Below are 20,153 nucleotides of genomic sequence, written 5' to 3'. Positions count from 1 at the left end.
CTTTCTCATCTATGCTTTAAAATAGCTGCTGATCCTTTGGTCTTACATAATTTTTTTTTTTTTTTTTTAATGCAATACTCAGCTGTGACCATCTTTATTCTTTGGGTTATTACTTAGTTTAAAGTTGATTTCAGAGAATAGTTTCAATTCCAGATTTGAAGAACAACTCGGGCCCATAGGCTTGGGGACTCCTCCAGCCTCCATAGGTCCAGTAAGTCTGGATTCTTTAAGAAATTTAAGTTCTGTTGCACATTTTTCCCCCTTTTTATCGGTATTCATAAAAACATGAAATAAGCTTTGAGGAGCTTCTCTTCTGGCCCAGTAGTCGACATGGCCATGAAGCCAACAGAGAACCTCATTACAGCCCACACCACGGAAGTCAGGTGTGCTTCAGATGCATCAAAATGCTCACAGAAGCCAAGTGCACTGTTAGCAGGTTCATTACCAAGAAGTGTTCAGTGGAATGACACTTTTCACGCATCAAACAAAGAATAAGGATGTTTTCTCTGGTCCTGTCCTTGTGTCACTCTCTGTGAGAAAATTATCCACTTATATTGTCTGTCCTGCAGACAGAGAAGGGAGGAAAGCCCAGCAGTTACTTTGGAATTGCTCCCCATATTAGGAAATCTCACTTCTCAAAGATGGTCAAGACACAGACCAATAGGAGGGGAAAAGGGGGAATTTTTGTTTAGAGGGCAGAGAGTTTAGGTTAATGGTGGTAGAATAATTTGTAAAAGGATAGGGGGAACAGTTCCATAACTTGAAGAATGTAATCAAAGTCACTGAAGTATACGTGTAGAAATTGTTGAATTATTTTAGGCTTTGCTGTGTATATTTTTACCATGGTAAAACAACACCAAACAACCGTTTGCTCTGGGTGATATTAACATCAGTTAATCTGACAGGGTTTTTTGTTTTTGTTTTTGTTTTGGCTTTTTTTCCCCTCTCTTGTAATTGTCATGAAAACATACACACCAAAACTTCTGCCAACACAACACCTTCCACGTTTACAACTCAATGACATTGATTACATTTTTTCATGTTGTACCTCCAAAACATATACTCAGTGCCCCCTGTGGTGAGATGGATCACTTTTGCCATGGTCTTGTAACTCCCACCCAAGTGATTGAGTGGGACTGTGCAAATAGTAGTGACGTACCAAGGATTGGTCAGTTCTGCCACCCTGCTGGGCTTAAAAGAGAGCCAGTACCAGAGAAGGAGAGGATCCCACCACCACCAAAGAAGAAGAGCCAAGAGCAGAACGCGTCCTTTGGACCCAGGAGCCGTGTGCTGAGAAACTCCTGGAACCAGGAGACAGAGAGAGAGAAAGAGCTATGACACAGAAGATGGCAAGAAGCAGCAGCAAAGAAGCAGTGGCAGGAGGCTGCACAGGGAACAAGAAAGCTGAGTGCCTTCAGGCAGGATTCTGAACTGGCAAAGTAGGGTGCCTCCAGGCACTTGGTGGAGCTAGGCTTACCCATGCAGAGAGCTAGAGCTGACAGAGTGGGGTGCCTCTGAGCACTTATTGGCAGAGCTAAAAGAGCTTTGTAACACTTGCCCAAGGAAGGCAAAGGCCGAGGGGCCAGAGAGAGGCCTGCCTATGAGCATAGCTGGCCTATGAGCATAGCCAAAGAGAAGCTGTTGTGATGGAAGAACTGTATCTGAGCGTTGCTAAACCTGAACTGTAACCTGTTACTTCCCTAATAAACCTCATAATCGTGAGTGTTGTCTGTGAGTTCTGTGTGGCCATTGCAATGACTTATCTAACCTAGCAGAGAAGTAGAGATTGCCGTGGGAGGGATGGTTGGTGTCAGAATTGGTAAAGATGGTGGAGAGAGGAGGCGTGTCTGACCTCTTCTTCATAGGAGTCAGCCTTCAGTTGTTGATCGTGATTCTCCTTACCTCCTTGTGAAGTTAGAGGAGGCCAGATGCCACCCTACGCCATTTTTACACCCTCCAAACAAAAATTCCCCATTTCCCCCTTCTGCCCCCAAATCGTGTATTAACATGGACAATAGAGCACAGTATTAAGGTGCTTCATAATCTTTGGTTTCTTTCTACAGATTTGTTTATTTCATATATGTGAGATCATACAGTATTTGTCCTTTTGAGATCTGACAGATTCTTTTGCGTGCATGATTTAGATGAAAGTTTACACCGCATATTAGTTTCTCATTCAAAAATTTATACACAAATTTTTTCATGGCATTGGCTGCAATCCCACATTGTGTCAGCACCCTCCCCCTTTCCCTTTACACCCTGGGTTCACCATGTCCATTTGTCCAGTTTTCCTGTACCCTCCTGCCTCCTTATTTTTGTTCCTGGGAAGGCATTGTCCATTTGCTCTCATATACTTGATTGATATAAGAAGCACATTCCTCACATGTATTATTGTTTGTCTTATAGGCCAGCTTAATCTTTGGCTGGAAACCCTGGTGGTGCAGTGGTTAACTGCTATGGCTGCTAATAAAAGGTCGGCAGTTTGAATCCGCCAGGCACTCCTTGGAGACTCTATGGGGCAGTTCTACTCTGTCTTATAGGGTCACTGTGAGTCGCAATCGACTCGACGGCAGTGGGTTTGGTTTGGTTTAATTGCTAATGATCGTGAGCATTTTTTCCCATGCTTGTTAGCAGCCTGAATGTCTTCTTTGGTGAGGTGTCTTTTCATTTCCTTTGCCCACTTTTTAATTGGATTATTTGTCTTTTTGTTGTTGTCGAGGTGTTGAAATTTTCTATAAATTTTAGAGATTAGACCCTTGTCAGATATGTCATAGCCAAAATTTTTTTCCCAATCTGTAGGTTCTCTTTTTACTTTTTTTGAAAAGTCTTTTGTTAAGCGAAAGTGTTTAATTTTTAGGAAGTTCCATTTATCTGGTTCATTTTCTTCAGTGTGTGCATTTTTAGTTATGCTTAGTAATATATTTATGCCATATATTAGGGCCCTTAGTGTTATCTCTGGAAACCCTGGTGGCGTAATCGTTAAGAGCTACAGCTGCTAACCAAAAGGTCAGCAGTTCGAATTCACCAGGCGCTCCTTGGAAACCGTATGGGGCAGTCCTACTCTGTCCTGTAGGGTTGCCATGAGTCGGAATCAACTGGACGGCAACGGGTAGTGTTGTCTCTAATTTTTCCTCCATGATCTTTATAGGTTTAGATTTTATATCTAGGTCTTTGATACATTTTGAACTAGTTTTTGTATGTGGTGTAAGGTATGGATGCTGTTTTATTTTTCTACAAATAGATATCCAGTTTTGCCGGCACCATTTGTTGAAGAGACTGTCTCTTCCCCATTCAGTAACCTTCGGTCCTTTGTCGAAGCTCAGCAGTCCATAAGTGGATAGATTTATGTCTGAGTTCTCAGTTCTGTTCCATTGGTCTGTGTGTCTGTTGTTGGACTGGTACCAGGCTGTTTTGACTGCCATGCCTGTGTAGTAGATTCTGAGATCAGGTAGTGTGAGGCCTCCTACTTTTTTCTTCTTTTTTAATAAGGCTTTACTTATTTGAAGCCTCTTTCCCTTCCATATTAATTTTTATATACTGATTAGTTTTTCCATCTCAGTGAGGAATGCTGTTGGGATTTGGATCAGGATTGCATTATATCTATATATTGCTCTGCATAGTATTGACATTTTCGCAATATTAAGTTTTCCCATCTGTGTAGGTCTTTTTTGATTTCTTGCAGTAGTGTTTTATAGTTTTCTTTGTATAAGCCTTTTACATCCCTGGCTAGATTTATCCCTAAGTATTTATCTTTTGGGGAGTCTAATAGATTTTTAAGGTTCCTTCCAGTACTATGATTTCATGGCCCTGGTGTTGCAAATGGTTAACTGCTCAGCTGCTAACCAAAAGTTTGGCAGTTCAGACTCACCCAGTGCATCTGAGGGAGAAAGACATGCCGATTGCTTTTGTAAAGATTACAGCCAAGAAAACCCAATGAGGCAGTACTACTCTGTGACATGGCTTCGCTGTGAGTCGAAAATGACTTGGCGGTACCCAACAGCAACAATCTCTGAGGCAGTTGTTCACTGGTGCACAGCCCTTGCTTCTAAGTCGATGTGATGCAGATTGCAAAGGTAGAGCTGATGTTGGATGCAGAGCCCTGTGTGCCTAGCACAGTTATTTTTCAAAACCACAAACCTAATGGTAGCTGTTGGCACCGCAGTGAGTCTTAATTCGTATCACCTTCTATTCAATTACAGATAATCTTTAGATGGTGGAAGATCTCTCTAAGGAGTGAATATCGAGCAGCAAAACCTGGAGAAGCCAAAGAAAGTCACGAAGACTTCCTAGAGAATTCACATCTTCAAGGCAAGGAAGGGGACGGGACATTTTATGTACTTACTGCTTCAATTCTTTAACCAGTGATAGATTCCGCCAGAGAAGTATCAAATATATCATCAGTTCGAATCCATACACCCATTGTCACCGAGTCGATTCCAACCCAGAGGACAGAGGAGACCTGCCCCATAGAGTTTCCAAGGAGCGCCTGGTGGATTCAAGCTGCTGACCTTTTGGTTAGCAGCCGTAGCACTTAACCACCACACCACCAGGGTTTCCTTTCCTTTCAAATACTGATATGGTGTTATATACTAGAAGTAAGAGAATATTGGGCTCTTAGAAAAACAGAAAGTGTTAACATTCTGAGATTTCTTTTGGGAAGTGTCTCAATGTGATTCCAGGTCTATATATGGATTCCATTAATAAGGTTAAATTGTGTAAGTATAATTTCATTAAAATTAATTTCTTTTAGTTTAGAAATAAAAAGCCACTTGAAAACGCAATCAAATGATCAAATACTTGAACTCTTATGCATCTTGGCATTGATTTAAGAGCACTATCTCTACTATTTCTTTTAGATCAAGGTTTGCTTGGGAAGTAGTCTTAATCTCTTAGCACTGTGAACTTAATGGAAACCTTGCTGGCATAGTGGTTAAGAGCTCAGCTGCTGAACAAAAGGTCACCGGTTCGAATCCACCAGGCGCTTCTTGGAAACTGTATGGGGCAGTTCTACTCTGTCCTATAGGGTCGCTATGAGTCAGAACCGAGTCAGCGGCAACAGGTTTTTTGTTTCAGTGGACTTAATCATAGAAATTTCCCTCCAGTTTCTCCTTTTTTTTTTTCCCCTTGCTAACATGAAAATCTATACCATAAAGAGAAAACAGAATGGTTTAACAAGCTCCCGTGTACCTGTAACCCAGCTCCAACAATACTCAAAATGTGGCCAAAACCTGTACCCTAACCCACAGTTCCCACTAGATTATTTTGAGGCAAATTCCGATTATTACCTCATTCCATCTTAAACAACTTCAGTGAATCTGTAAACAATAAGGATTCCTTTTTAACGTAATCACAAAACCATTACAAAACCTGAACTCTTTAATAATAAAATTTTACAACTAGAAGTCACCTTAGAGATTCTTATTGTATTAGTAGTAATTGGCAATGTTACTAATATTAATAATAACAAGTACTTTCAAATTCTCATTTGATTGTCACAGTAGCCTTGTCAAACCAATATTATTGTCTACATTGCACAAATAAGATTCAGAAAGAATGTGACTTTCCAGGGTCTCCCAGCTAAATACTGACCTTACCAGGTAAACTAAGCATTAAAATCAAGTATATTTAATGTTATTTTTAAAAGGCAAACTCTGGATGGATCTTTGATAATCAGTGTCCTTAAAAACATCCTATTATTGAACCTTAGAGCATGTAATAGTTGGTCTTTGCAGGAGGAGAAGGTTTTGTTTTTGTTTTTCCTTAAATAGCTAATAATCTGGATTGATTATGGTGGTGGAATAATTTGGGAAAGGGTAGTGACAAAGATTACAAAACATGAAGAAGGAAATCAGTGTCACTGAATTGTACGTGTGGAAATTGTCAAATTGGTGAAGGTTTTCTTGGGGATATTTTCACCATAATAATAATAATTATAAAAAAAGCCTGGATCAATTGCCTAAAATCCCTGACAATGCACATGTCTTGTTTCATTCACTCCTTTATAGCAAGTATTTATGAAACTGATTTTCGGCCTTAAAAAGAACCATTTTGGGAGAGACTGCCCACTTCTCGTTGAATAAAACTCACTCCAGGCACGCCCTACTTATTTAATTGTAGAACAGGCCTGTTGCCACACAGATAACTGTAAACTTGTATAAAACACGTTTGATTCTCAAGTTAGGATCCATTTTATTTTCAAACCATGGTAACAACTACCCCAGAGCCATATATCTGGTGAATGCTAAATATTAACTGACAGACCATATGATTTTCTGGTTGACTTCCACATAAACCTGGAAATGGCTCTTTGGACCAGAGAGATTGGAGGTGAAGGCCAGCAGTTGTCTTCTGGGGACAGGCTTAAGACGCCGGAGGGGCGGGGGCCTTCATTAGTTTCAGGATTACCGCTTGTGGGTTTCCTTATAAAATGAGGCAAGAAGGCACAAATTGTATGAGGTTTTAGTGCTCAGGCCTGCCTCTCTGCTAGCCCCCTCGTATCTGGAGAAAAAGGACATCGGGGGGTCCAGTTGGGCAGGTAAGTTCAATGCGTCTGCTCAAGGAGACTCAAGTTGCAGTCAGAGAACCCCAGTCTCAGGACTGCCTGGTAGCCTCCCGCCAGGAGCAGCACTGTGATCCTAAAATAAATCAGCCTGGTGAGTTCAAAGGCTCCTGTGGCCTAGTTCTAGACCTCCCGCAGCCTCAGAGTTGCCCCTAGCAGAGGGAAGACTCCAAACAGCACGGTTGTTAGTCACCCTCCTCCTCCTCTTCCTTCAGTTCTCAGGGAGCGTCCCTCAGAAAGCCTACTCCCCCAGCTGAAGACCCGCTCATTGTGGCCCAGTGCCTGGGCTGGGGTCATCAAGTAGGGTTCAAATGTCTGTGCCGCCATTGGCCAGCTGCATGACCACAGGCTTATGACTCCTCTGTGAGTCAGTTTCTTCTTCCTTAACTGGGAATAATCATATTTACTCCACGTGGCTGTTGTGATACGTCCTGATACATCCAGTATTTAGAGCTGTTCATGGTACACAGTCAGCTCTTAATCCCTGTTTTGTTGTTGTTGTTAAGTAAATGATGTTTGACTGGATTTATTCTTTCCCATCTCCTCTTTGCCATATTCCTAAAAATCCCCCAAAAGGTTTTCTCACCCCAAGCTCCTCTCCTTCTGATATCCTTACTCCATGGCAACATGTCTCTAGAAATCTGGGTCACCCTTGGTGGCAGCCCTGGCAGAGGATAAGAACCATATCACCCTGCTTCCTCAGCCTCTCAGTAGTACTTATCTCTGTTGTGACATTTTCTTCTCCCGGCTTCTTGTCTCTTGGTTCTCCTCCTATCTCACTCGTCCCTTCTCAGTTGCCTTTGCTGTCTTCCTCCCCATCTCTCCAGTTCTAAAGTTTAGGCGCCAGGGCTTAGTGCTCAGGCCCCTTCTCTGTCTATACTTACTACTCCCTGAGGGATTGGATCCAGTCTATGGTTTTTAATACCGCCCATAAATGGGCAAGTCTCAATGTCTCTCCAGCTAGGACCTCTCCCTAACTTCAACCCAAAACTCACATATTTATCTAGCTGCCTCCTTGACATGTCCACTCAAGGATCTAATAGAATCTCAAAGTTAAGGTGTCCAAAAATAGCGCCTGATCTGCCACTCCCCCGCACTGCCCAAGAAAAAGTCAGGCCAAAAATCCTGAAGCTATCCTTGATTCCTTCTCTTACACATGAGATCCAGTCCAATAGCAATACCAGAATCTCTGTTGCATCTCAGTTTCTATATCTCCCAAAGCACTGGAGGCGCCCTTGGCAGACTCTAAGATGGCCCTATGAGCCCCACCTCCCCGTATTCATATTCTGTGCAGTACCCTTCTACATGGTACCAGGGTTGATCTGTGTGAGCAGTAGAATTCAGCAGAATTGATCCTATGTCACTTCCAAGGTTAAGTTGTAAAAAATACTAAGGCCTCTATAATTCCCCCCCACTCTTTGATTACTTGCTCTGGAGGAAGCCAACTGCCAGAACTTGAAGATACTTTGGAAAGCCTCATGTAGTGAGGAAGTGACGCCTCCAGCCCACAGCCATGTGAGCAAGCTTTCTTGGAGGTGGATCCTCCAGTCTCAAATAACACAGCCCCCAAAGTCTTGACTGCAACCTCACCAGACTCTGAGGCAAAGCCACCAGCTGAGCAACTCTTGGATTCTCGACCCTCAGAAACTGTGAGACAATAAATGTTTGTTGTTGTAAGCCAGTGGATTTTAGGGCAAATTGTTATGTAGCAGTAGATAACTAATACATGAACACTTCTCACCAACTTCACTTCTGGTCCAAGCAACCACCAACTATCTCCCAGATTATTGAAATAATCTAACTGGTCTCCCTCTTCCCATGCTTGTACCCCAATAGTTTGCTCTTAGCACAGCAGCCACAATCATCAGGCAGTGGGTTTGCTTTGCGGGACTGGGGGTTAGAATTCATAAAAAAGTACCCAATTCTTATCAAAGACCATATGGTATTCCATTGTACAAATATACAATCCTCAATTGATAGGTATTTCCAGATTGTCTCAAGTGCTTTGCTGTTCTTACCAAATGTTTAGGTATATTCTGGGACTGATTTACCTTTGCCAACTTCATAAGACTATCAATAGGATAGATTCCTAGGCGTGGCATTGCAGGGTCCAAAGATACGTGCATTATGCGTGTTGATATATGCTCCAGATTTTATTTGCGGGGGTCAATTCTTAAAAACCTGGAGCATATATCAACATGTATAATGCACGTATCTGACAAATGATGCCAAGTATCTGTGTTAACCAGCTTGAGCAGCGCTGCCATGGGAGGTAGCGTGAATGCTGTTTACAATTTGCTTGACCTTTATCATCGTGACAGCTTTATAGTTGGGCTATTCTCAACACAATTTGAAAGTCTGTGGGCCCCTCATGCCTGTGCCTAGGCAAAGGAGCTATGCCTGCCCTGAGTTCCCAACGTAGGGGACCCCACAGATTATTTTTTCCTGTTTGTTAATTTGTTCCCTCTCCCAGGCCGGGAGAATGGCTCAGGGCACATGATGGGTCCTACTTCCAGTCCAGGGGACACAGCAATCCCTGAAGCTGGCTGGGACTGTACAGAGCCGGGAGGGAACAGGTAAATGTCAGAGAGTTTCTTCCCAAGTGGGGTGTTTTTAAATCCACACTGGGTTAGACACACGTACTTATATTTTGCCCATTGAGCTCCACTTTTCACTGGTTCTGGAGGCTTGAGTAGACTCCCCACTCAGTCTCTCCCAATGTGGAAAACGCTGAGTGCCACTGCTTGCCTTACCTCACATGCCAGCAGATCCCACCTGCAGGGTGCTGGTTCCCTCCACGTCAGGTCTGGCAATTCCTAGTTGTTTCTGAACCCTCTTTCCCTCTTCCTGCCATTCAGTCCAATTCCTCAACTTTGCCTTTGATGTTCAGGGGTCCTAGATTGCCATATGTTGACATAATTTTAAATTGGGCGATTTCAACTTTGGTGATTAAAATGAGACTTCATTAATATCTTGATGTCACAGTATTTCAATTTTGACTAACTCAGAACTTACATCAAATGCCCTTCACCTTGTTATCCTCACAAATTGCTCCCCAGAAAACTACTGTATTAATTATACCGCATCCAGCAGGATGTAGGAGTTTTCTTACACCTTTGCCATCACTAATTAGATATTGCTATTCTCTTTAATCTTTTCTGGTCAAACGGTGAAAACAGTGTCATGTTTAATTAGCAATTTCCTGGCAACTGGTAAGTTGAATGTCTTTCATATGTTTAATTGCCATTTTTTTGTTGTTGTTAGGAGCTGTCAATTCAGTTCCCGCTCATAGTGACCCTGCGCACAACAGAATGAAGCATTACCCGGTCCTGTGCCATTCTCCCAGTTGTTGCTATGTTTGAGCCCATTGTTGCAACCACTGTGTCAGCCCATCTCATTGAGGGTCTTCCTCTTTTTCACTGGCCCTCTACTTACCAAACATGATGTCCCTCTCCATGTACAATAACATGTATGGTGAAAGGATGCAGCCCTGATGCACACCTTTTCTGATTTTAAACCACGCAGTATCACCTCGTTCTGTTCAAACAACTGCCTCTTTATCTATCTACAGGTTCCGGACGAGCACAAATAAGTGTTCTGGAATTCCTTTTCTTCGCAGTGTTATCCATGATTTGTAATGATCCACACAGTTGAATGCCTTTGCATAGTCAATAAAACACGGGTAAACATCTTTCTGATGTTCTCTGCTTTCAGCCAAGATCTGTCTGACATCAGCAGGGATATCCCTCACTCCACATCCTCTTCTGAATCCAGCCTGAATTTCTGGCAGTTCCCTGTCAATGTACAGCTGCAACAATTTTTGAATGATCTTCAGCAAACTTTTACTTGTGTGTGGAATATTAGTACTCGATAGTTGTTTAGAACTTGGAATGAGTTATAATTGGTGGTTAAGTTTTTAGGCCAACCTATAATAGAGGGTCCTGATAAAACCAAATGATTTCTGCAACTCTATTTTCAGAACCAAATGACAAGGGCTTTTTTCCTACTCTTTCTGCAGGTAAAAGACAGTGTGGTAGATATAGTTTAGATGTCAAGGTATTGAAATTTCTCGAACATTTAGGTGATTTATGGAGAAAATAGGACTGAATGTTTGAAATGGGGATTAAAATTTACCATACTGGTCAATACTAATAATATTGTTTTATCCCTAATAGCAAGTTTTACTTTAGAGTATATTTTGTCTGATATTAATATAATTATGCCAGCTTTCTCTTGGTTTGTATTTTACTAGCCTATTAAAAAAAAAATTTCTTTTATTGTTTTACATTCTCTTACTTTCACTTTTCCATATACTATATAGCCAGAATTGTGAGTGTGTGTGTGTGTGTGTTATTTATCTGAGAGTCTCTTAACTAGCATGATTAGTTCATTTACATTTATTGTGGTTACAAATGTGTTTGTCATTTCTGTTATCCTATTTTGTGCTCTCATCTCAGGCTGTTTTGTTTCCATTTCCTGCTTTCTGTCTTTATTCTGCTTTACATTTCCCTGCCTCCCTTCTAGATGTGGCCATGTGACCCTGTTTTGCTCTGTATGCTGTGAGCTGAAGATGTTAAAGTAGATCTTCCCAGAAAGCACCTTGTGGGAAAGTGACTCAGCTGCCATGAATGGATTTGTTCCTTGCCCTTCCGCCTTCACTAGTGAAACATGACCATGAAGCCCAGGGGATAGGAGCCATCTTGGGTGACCCTAAGGATGAGGGTCCTCAGAATCCAAAGAATGTGAAACAGACAGAATGGCCTTGCGGTGCTCCTGCCTCAGCCTTGGGCTGCCTACCTGCAGACTTTGTAATTGTGTGAGCCACCTTGAATTGGCTTTTCTGTTTTGTTCAGCTATGAACCAATATCCAGCTGATTCACAGATCAACTACTTTGGAAGTTACCAGTATACAGTAAAACCTGTGAAAGCGGGAACTAGACCGGACTGCCTTGTTTTTCTGGTCTCTCAAGTTTTCCACCCTTCACAGGATGCAGTCTTAACACTTTTTTATTGCTCTCTATTGTCAGGTGCCATCCAGTCGGTTCTGACTCATAGCGACCCTGCATACAACAGAATGAAACACTGCCCCACTGCCCAGTCCTGTGCCATTGTCACAAGTGTTGTTATGCTTGAGCCCATTGCTGCAGCCATTGTGTCAGTCTTTCTCACTGAGGGTCTTCCTCTTTTTCATTGATCCTCTGCTATTACCAAGCATGATGTCCTTCTCCAGGGACTGATCCCTCCTGATAACATGTCCAAAGTATGTGCTATCTACTAGTGGAAAATATTTGGATTTTCCTTCTCTGGCAGTTTCTGTCTTACACAAGTTCTACTGTGTTCTTCCTTCCCCCTTTTTTGTGGTGTTCCTTAAAATTTCAACAAATTTAGCTTAACTTGACATAAAAATCTAACATCATTTCTGTCATCTTATCAAGGACCTTAGAATGTCTACATCCTAAATACCTGTCTTCTACCTTATATGTAATTGTTGAAGAGTGTTTTGATTTGCCTTGTTGTGACACTTCTCCAAAATGTATAATTTAAAACATATTTTATACATACATACACACAAAAAAAAACATGTTTAATGCGGTAGTGGAAACCCTGGTGGCATAGTGGTTAAGTGCTATGGCTGCTAACCAAAAGGTTGGCAGTTTGAATCCACCAGGTGCTCCTTGGAAACTCTATGGAGCAGTTCTGCTCTGTCCTATAGGGTCGCTATGAGTCAGAATTGACTCTACGGCAATCTTTTTTTTTTTTTTTTTAATGCAGTCATAGTTGTTTAGATTTGCCTGTTTGCCATTTCTTTATTCATCATTGCTTCTGGAATTCTATCCCTTTCTTCTGTGTAAATTTCTTTCTCCTTGAAATATATCTTTAGTACCATATTTTCCTCAAATAACGTGCACCTTCTATGTTCGTTTGCCAATTGCGCCTTCCCCTCTCGAGAGTTTTTTATAAACTCCGTATCAAAAATTCCAATTATTTTTACACGTTGCTATACAAAAAAAAATAGTGTAGTGGGCTTAGGAAAATACCTCACAGGGGGAGGACAGGGTTGGCAAACAAATGCAGAAATCACACATTATTTGTATAAAATAGTTCAGAATCTTGTTATCTAAATCAGGTCCATGTGTGGATGTGTGATTCCTCAAGGACAGTTCCTCTCGATCTGAGAAGGCCCATTAACCAGAGAGACAAGCTATTTGTCCCTCCTTTACCAACTGGTAATGGTAGGGCAGACATGGGATAACCAGTTCCACCCCAGACATACTGAATCAGAATCACATTTTAACAAGATCCCCAGGTGTTTTGTTTTTTTTTTCTTATGTCTGATACATTTTGAGAACCACTGCTGTACTAGTGATTCTTAGAATTGGTCCCTACCCAGCAGCATTAGCATCGCCTGGGAACTTGTTAGAAATGCAAATACTCAACAGGGGGTTTTGAACTGGAAAAAACCAGTTTGAAGCCCTGAGGATAACAACTGCTTTTTTAAAATGGGGGAAATAGAAGCCCCACAGGAATCATTGCTTCATAGAAATACTGAAATCCAGAAGGGCACAGGTTAGCAGCTGTTGATTAGGGCTTAAGACCTGGAGCTAATTCTTCATGGCTCTTGGTTCCATGAAGGGTAGCCCATGTTTACAGCTACATAGTTTTGTTAATTTGCTTCCTGCTTCTAGAATTTTGGAGATCCAAAGCCTTCTTTTTTTTTGTACTGCCTCTGACCCTTTCAGTTCAAGCTAGCTAGCAGTGTTTCTGCCAGTATAGTTTTCCTAAAACCTTTATAGATTGTATATTATTCTTACTGGGGTTCACTCCTTTAGACAAAACCATACCTACAAATCTCTTTGAGATGAGTCCTTCTCTACCTTGGACTTCTGTTCTTCATTGCTGAGTAACAATACCCTTAAGCTTCTTAGAAGTCCTAATATTTGATGCCTAGATAGTTCTTAACAAAGTATTGACAGTCACACCCTCAGCTTTGTCTTTAACCATGCTTTCCTGACAGTGCCTGGATTTGACCTTTGTCTGGAAGCTATTTCTTCAGTTTAGCATTGCGTGCCATCTGAAGAGTCAGAGAATGTTGAAAATCAGCAAATCCTGGCTCCTTTTTTTTTTTTTTCAAGAGACCTTGCTTTAGCTTATCTCTCTCCTCTCACATTTTATTTTAAGCGGCAAGAAGAAATGAGACAGCATGTCCAACACTCTGCTTGAAAATCCCTTTCCCTAGATCACTCAACTTATTAGGTGCATTTTCTGCTTTCTATATTATAGCAGCCAGTAATGTTGCTAAGCTTTCTGTCACTACATAACAAAGATCTCCTTTCCTCCCATCTTCAATAACATTTTCCTCACTCTCCTTTAAAACCTCATCTATAAGGCCTCCTCAGAGCCCATCCAACGTCTTTGTTTCTCCAAGGTTCTTCAGGCTTTCGGTAACACTCTCCTCCAATTCCTTCTAATTTCGGCTTACTTTCCAATTCCAAAGCCACTCCCACATTTTAGGTCTCTATTATGACAGCACAACACTTGCGGGTACCCAAGTGCTGTATTATCTATTGCTGCGTAACAAATTACCCCAAAACCTAAGGGCTTAAAACAATAATAAAAAAATAACCCACTGTTGTCCAGTTGATTCCAACTCATAGCGACCCTATAGGATAGAGTAGAACTGCCCCATAGGGCTTCCAAGGAGCGTCTCATGGTTTCGAATTGCCAGTCTTTTGGTTAGCAGATGTAGCACTTAACCACTATGCCACCAGGGTTTCCAAAACAATAATAGACGTTTGCTATCTCACAATTTCTATGGGTCATGAATTTGGGAGCGGCTTAGCAGAATGGCTCTGATTTGAGGTCTCTCACGGCGTTGCCATTAATGTGTCACCTGGGGCCCCAGTCATCTGAAGGCTTGATTGGGGCTGGAGGGTCCAAGTCCATGATGGCTCTACACATGACAACACTCTGGTGGTGGTTGTTGGCAGGATGCTTCAATTTCTTGCCATACGGACCTTTCTATAGTGCTGCTAAGTGTCATCAGGACATAGCGGGTGGCTTCCCCCAGAGTGAGTCATCCAAGAGAGCAAGGCAGGAGCCCCAGTGTCTTTTACAACCTAAACCCATTGCCATAGAGTAGGTTCCATCTCATAGCAACCCTATAGGACAGAGTAGAACTGCCCCATAAGGTTTCTAAGGAGCTGCTGGTAGATTCTAACTTTTGGACTTTTGGTTAGCAGCCGACCTCTTAAACTACTGCACCACCAGGGCTCCTTTTACAATCCAGCATTGGAATATTATTTCTGCAATATTGGTTACACAGGTCAGCCCTACTCAGTGTGGGATGGGATCACACAGGGATGTGAGTCAAGGAGGTGAGAATCACCGGAACCATCTGGGAACCCGGCTACCACATAATCCAGCACAAAAGTGGTGAATTATTTTTCAAAATGGAGTTTAATATTTTTTTCTTATTTCAAAAGAAATAAATATTGGTTATTGTCAGGGATTGCATTGTGTCCCCCAAAAATATGTGTGTCAATTTGTCTATGCCATGATCCCCAGTATTATGTGATTGCCCACCGTTTTGTCATTTGTTATGATTTTCCTATGTGTTGTAAATCCTATCTCTATGATGTCAATGAGATGGATTAGTTATGTTAATGAGATCTACAAGATTATATTGTGTCTTAAATCAATCTTTTTTGAGATATAAAAGAGAGAAGCCAGCAGAGAGACATGGAGACCTCATACCACCAAGAAAGCAGTACCAGGAGCAGAGCACATCCTTTGGACGTGGGGTTCCTGTGCAGAGAAGCTCCTAGTCCAGGGGAAGACTGATGACAAGGACCTTCCTCCAGAGCCAACAGAGAGCGAAACCCTTCCCCTGGAGCTGATGCCATGAATTTGGACTTCTAGCCTACTAGACAGTGAGAGAATAAATTTCTGTTTGTTGAAGCCATCCACTTCTGGTATTTCTGTTATAGCAGCACTAGATAACCAAGACAGTTATATAAAAAATGCAAACAAGCAAAAAAATTTCTGTACTTCAACTCCCATACACTTTGAAGCTATCACATTTTATGTGTAGGTGTGTATGTTCTATGACTTATCTATTTTAAAGACTTTAATGGTAGAGGCTTTCTAAAGAACATCTGAGCCTGCTTTGAGTGTGTTGTCTTGCTATTTTAAAGGGTTCAAACATGGATGTCCAATTATATTAAAGGGCTCTCCCCTCTCCCTCTCCCACCTCCTCCCCCACGAATGAATAAGCACTGTTTTCCTTCTTACTTTGCTGGTGGGCCAGGAAGTTCTCCATAACACCTATTGTTGAAGGCTGTGTTTTTGGCAGGGCCCCCCGCCTCCACCCCAGGAAAGCCCTTGGAATTTGAATTCAGGAGCCACCCAAACTCTTAATGCCTCTAGAAAGCTGGCTCACCCATTCGGGAGAGAGTGCGTACATGACTGGCTCTTCCAAGCTAGCACAATTGGGGCTTTTACATAAAGGTGCCCACACCTGGACTCCCTTCTGCATCAGAGCCTCTAGGATCACAGTCCAGCCGGCTTCTGCAGGGAGCCCAGTGCTCCTGACTGCCCCATCCCACTTGCTGCAGAAGGGGTGTTCAGGCTGGGGAGGAAGGGTGGCCCCAAATCCTGGACCTTTAGTCTCCTGTGAAGCAGAGAGTACATTCTCTCTCTTCTAAGAGTAATTCTTTCCAAATTCACCTAGTGCCACAAGTGGGATGGCTTTAACAAAAAGCAATCTATTTTCTTACAGGTTCGGGGGCTAGAAGTCTGAATTCAGGGGGCCAGCTCTAGGGGAAGGCTTTCCCTCTCTGTCAGTTCTGAGGGGAGGTCCTTCCTTGTTCCTTGGCTCCTTGGTGATCTTCATGTGGTGTGGCGTGAATCCCCTCCCCATCTCTGCTTCCCTCGTTCTTTACTTAATCTGCTGTTTTTATATCTCAAAGGAGAATGATTTAAGACACAGCCTACACTAATACTGTCTCATTGACATAAAAAGAAACCCTATTCCCAAATGGGATTATAAATGACAGGTTAGGATTTATAGGGGTTAGGATTTACAACGCTTATTTTTGGGGACACAATTCAATCCACAACAGCTGGCTACAAAGGGGTTTTCCGAGTAAGAAGAGAAAAAATGAGCATCAAATTTAGAAATCCAGGCTTTGGGACCACTAGAATGCTCACGTGTACCCACTCAGCAGCCCTTCCTTTCTTCCACCTTCCCTCCCTCCCTTCTTTTTCTCTCCCCTCTCCCTTCCTTCCTTCCTTTCTCTTTCTAAGATTTAAAAAATGTATACTGATGACACAGCCTTATGGTAGAAATATGAGCAAATACAGAGAAGGAAGAAGGCAGCTCTGCAGGAGGGACAGTTATCTGATGAGAAGAAGTTTTGTTTTTTTCTTGGATTGGTCAGTACTCAAATTCTGTGTGTTCCGTTAAAATATAAAATTTCCTATTAAAAAAAAAAAAGATTAGCAAATACAGACAGCAAAAGGAAGAAAATAAACGTCGCTGCCTGGCTTTAACCACTGTTGAAATTTGAACGTGTACCTTTCCAAACATGTTTTCCTATTTATTAACCATTTCTTGGCCCTTTAGGGAGTCTCCTTCCTGCATTGACCATGTTTAGCTGGGGCATGATCTTGGTTGATTCTTTGTGAGCTCTTTCCTAATTTGGAAATGACTGAAGAGGTATGAAAAATACTAGGCAAAAGTTAAAACAACTTTCGTAAAAATTTTCATGTACTTTTTCTTTGCCACTTTCTATTTCTTCCTATCATGTAAACATAGAGATGAAAGAAGGTAAAGAGGAAGGAAGAAAGTCTGGTGGGAAAACAACATTTGAAAAATATGAGAAAAAAAATCAACTTAAATTAAAAGGCATTAATGTGTCCCAAATCAATTTTTTAATGTGTCCCAAATCAATTTGGGGAGTAAGGGTGGCGGGCAGGGCACAGAAAAACCACATGGACCGTCATCCGTTTCCCTGTTGTAGTGTGTGCTGCTCAGCTGGACAAAGATAAATGTGAGACTAGTTGAGTCAGTTGTGTAGACTGGAACCTGGTGCTCATATGCGCCAGGGGATGCAGTCAGTCACCGGGTTGATCGGTAAAGGTCCCTGCAGGTTTCCAATGGCAGGGCAAAGAGGATAATTGGAACAAGTGCCTTGTCAATGCATGACACTGGTCACTGAGGCAGCTTGGTGAAAGTTGGGATGACTCAGCGTAATTGAACACCACTCCCAGGGGAAAATGTCCCAAGGCTTGTGCCCTGCTGATTGTCATCATAGCTTTTATGTGACCACACGTGATAACCATGTTGGTTTGTTGCTTTCTTTGAATTACAGTTCAAGTTGCCTTAATATTTGGTGCGAGAATATTAGACTATGTTCTCAATTTGTGCCAAGGTAAATTTGACTTCCTTGAGCGGCTCTCAGACACTTTGCTCCTGAGTATCATTTCTTATCTGGACCTTGAAGATATTGCCAGGCTTTCCCAAACATCGCACAGATTCGCGAAGGTAACAGCCAATCTTTTGTGTCTATATAGAAATTTTCCATGGACTTTTTCAAAAATGTTTTTACAAAATATGATCATGGTTTTATTATTTCCATTTATTTCAGCAATCATTTGTTTAGTACTTACTTTGCCAGGGGCACTGTCTTAGGCATTGAACCAGCAGAGGTGAAAGACATTATTCCTGCCCTCAAGGAAATTACAGTGTTGAGTGATTTCCTCTGCCTAGCTTCACAGATGTAGGTTATTTTGTCCGGGTTTTGAGGGGAAAATAGGAGTTTACTTAGCGGTCTGGAGGAATAGGGGCATTCCAGGTCAACAGAGCAGCTCAGGCAAAGGTTGGCAGCGTAAGAGAATAAGGCAATTAGCGACTACCAAACATCCATTTTCATTTCTTCCAATAACAGCCCTTTGCTGAATTACCTGTCTCCCAATACATGTGGTTTTGGTGGGACTCCCATCACAGTGCTCTGTCCTCTCCTGTGCCCCGGAGACAGAAAACACAGTTGGTGCCGATTTCACCCAGTGTCAGGTTGTTAGTTCCTCTCCCTGAATCCCAAGGTGAGGTGCCTTGGTTCCCGACCCTTAGCTGTTCCTACATTTCTAGACCCCTACCCCAACCCCAATCCAAAAAGGAGCCCTGGTAATGCAGTGGTTAAGGGTTTGGCCGCTAACTGAAAGGTTGGAGGTTCAAACCCACTAGCTGCTCTGAGGGAGAAAGATGTGGCAGTCTGCTTCCATAAAGATTACAGCCTTGGAAACCCTATGGGACAGCTCTCTATCCTGTAGGGTCTCTGTGAGTTGGAATCAACTCAACAGAAATGTGTTTGGGTTTGGTTTTTATTCCCACTCCCCAAGCACACACATTCATTCCATCCCTCCATTAAATCCCTTTTTATTTTAAATGAATCAAAGTTGGAGTCTGTTGCTTACAACCATAGAACCCTGACTAGCTCAGTGTTTCATTATAATGTCCATTTACAAAAGAACGCACAGCATTTTCTAGGATGATTCAAATCTTGATCTCATCTAAAAAAATCAACATGTTTCACAATAATGCAATCAAATTTCTTGATTTTTATATATGACTTGTTAAGTAATATAGTCTATATAACTTGCTATATTCCTTTAGAGGGTAGTTACATATATAATTTTAGTTGTTTTCCCCTTTAAAATGGATGGTTAGAAACAAATATTATGAGTAATCATTGTATTTTTTGCCATTTAAAAAATATATGAAAGTTGAGATTTTACACTTGCTGCCAGTAAAAAGCTGATTAGATGAAGGAAGAGAGTTTTAAGTAAATAAAATATACTTCTTGTTGTTGTTAGTGCCATCGAGTCGATTCCGACTCATAGCAAACCCATGTACAACAGAGCGAAACACTGTCAGGTCCTGTGCCATCCTCACAGTCGTTGCTGTTTTTGAGCCCATTTTTGCAGCCACTGTGTCAGTTCATCTAATTGAGGACCTTTTTTTTTTTGCTGACCCTCTACTTTACCAAGCATGACGTCCTTCTCCAGGGACTGGTCCCTCCTGATAACATGTCCAAAGTATGTGAGACAAAGTCTCACCATCCTTGCTTCTAAGGAGCAATCTGGCTGTACTTCTTCCAAGACAGATTTGTTCATTCTCCTGGCAGTCCGTGATATATTCAGTATTCGGAGGTGTCGGTTCTTCTCCGGTCTTCCTTATTCCAGCTTTCACATGCATATGAGGCAATTGAAAACACCATGGCTTGTGCACCTTAGTTTTCAAGGTGATTTCTTTGCTTTTTAACACTTTGGAGAGGTCTTTTGCAGCCAATTTGCTGAGTGCAGTGCGTCTTTTATTTCTTGACTGCTGCTTCCATGGCCATTGATTATGGATCCAAGTAAAATGAAATCCTTGAAAACTTCAGTCTTTTCCCTGTTTATTGTAATGTTGCTTATTGGTCCAGTTGTGAGGATTTTTGTTTTCTTTATGTTGAGATGTAATCCATACCGAAGGCTGCGGTCCTTTCCTGATTTTAAACCAGGTGTGTGTGCTTTAAAATACAATATACTAGGGGAA

The 20,153-nt window shown here is 41.8% G+C and overlaps 1 protein-coding gene across 1 annotated transcript in view; it reads left to right on the top strand.

Annotated features, from left to right (window-relative positions):
* FBXO36 (F-box protein 36) overlaps positions 1 to 20,153 on the top strand; it is an 88,533-nt gene that overhangs the window by 60,189 nt on the left and 8,191 nt on the right. The window contains exons 5-6 of the mRNA XM_064287387.1: positions 4,200 to 4,308; positions 17,932 to 18,104. Of these exons, the coding sequence (XP_064143457.1) occupies positions 4,200 to 4,308; positions 17,932 to 18,104 (282 nt within the window). The remainder of the gene's footprint in view (positions 1 to 4,199; positions 4,309 to 17,931; positions 18,105 to 20,153) is intronic.

The sequence above is a fragment of the Loxodonta africana genome, chromosome 6 (assembly GCF_030014295.1).
Source record: "Loxodonta africana isolate mLoxAfr1 chromosome 6, mLoxAfr1.hap2, whole genome shotgun sequence".
Lineage (NCBI taxonomy): Eukaryota > Metazoa > Chordata > Mammalia > Proboscidea > Elephantidae > Loxodonta > Loxodonta africana.
The sequence above is the reverse complement of the archived record's forward strand: the minus strand, read 5'-3'. Positions and strand labels throughout refer to the sequence as shown.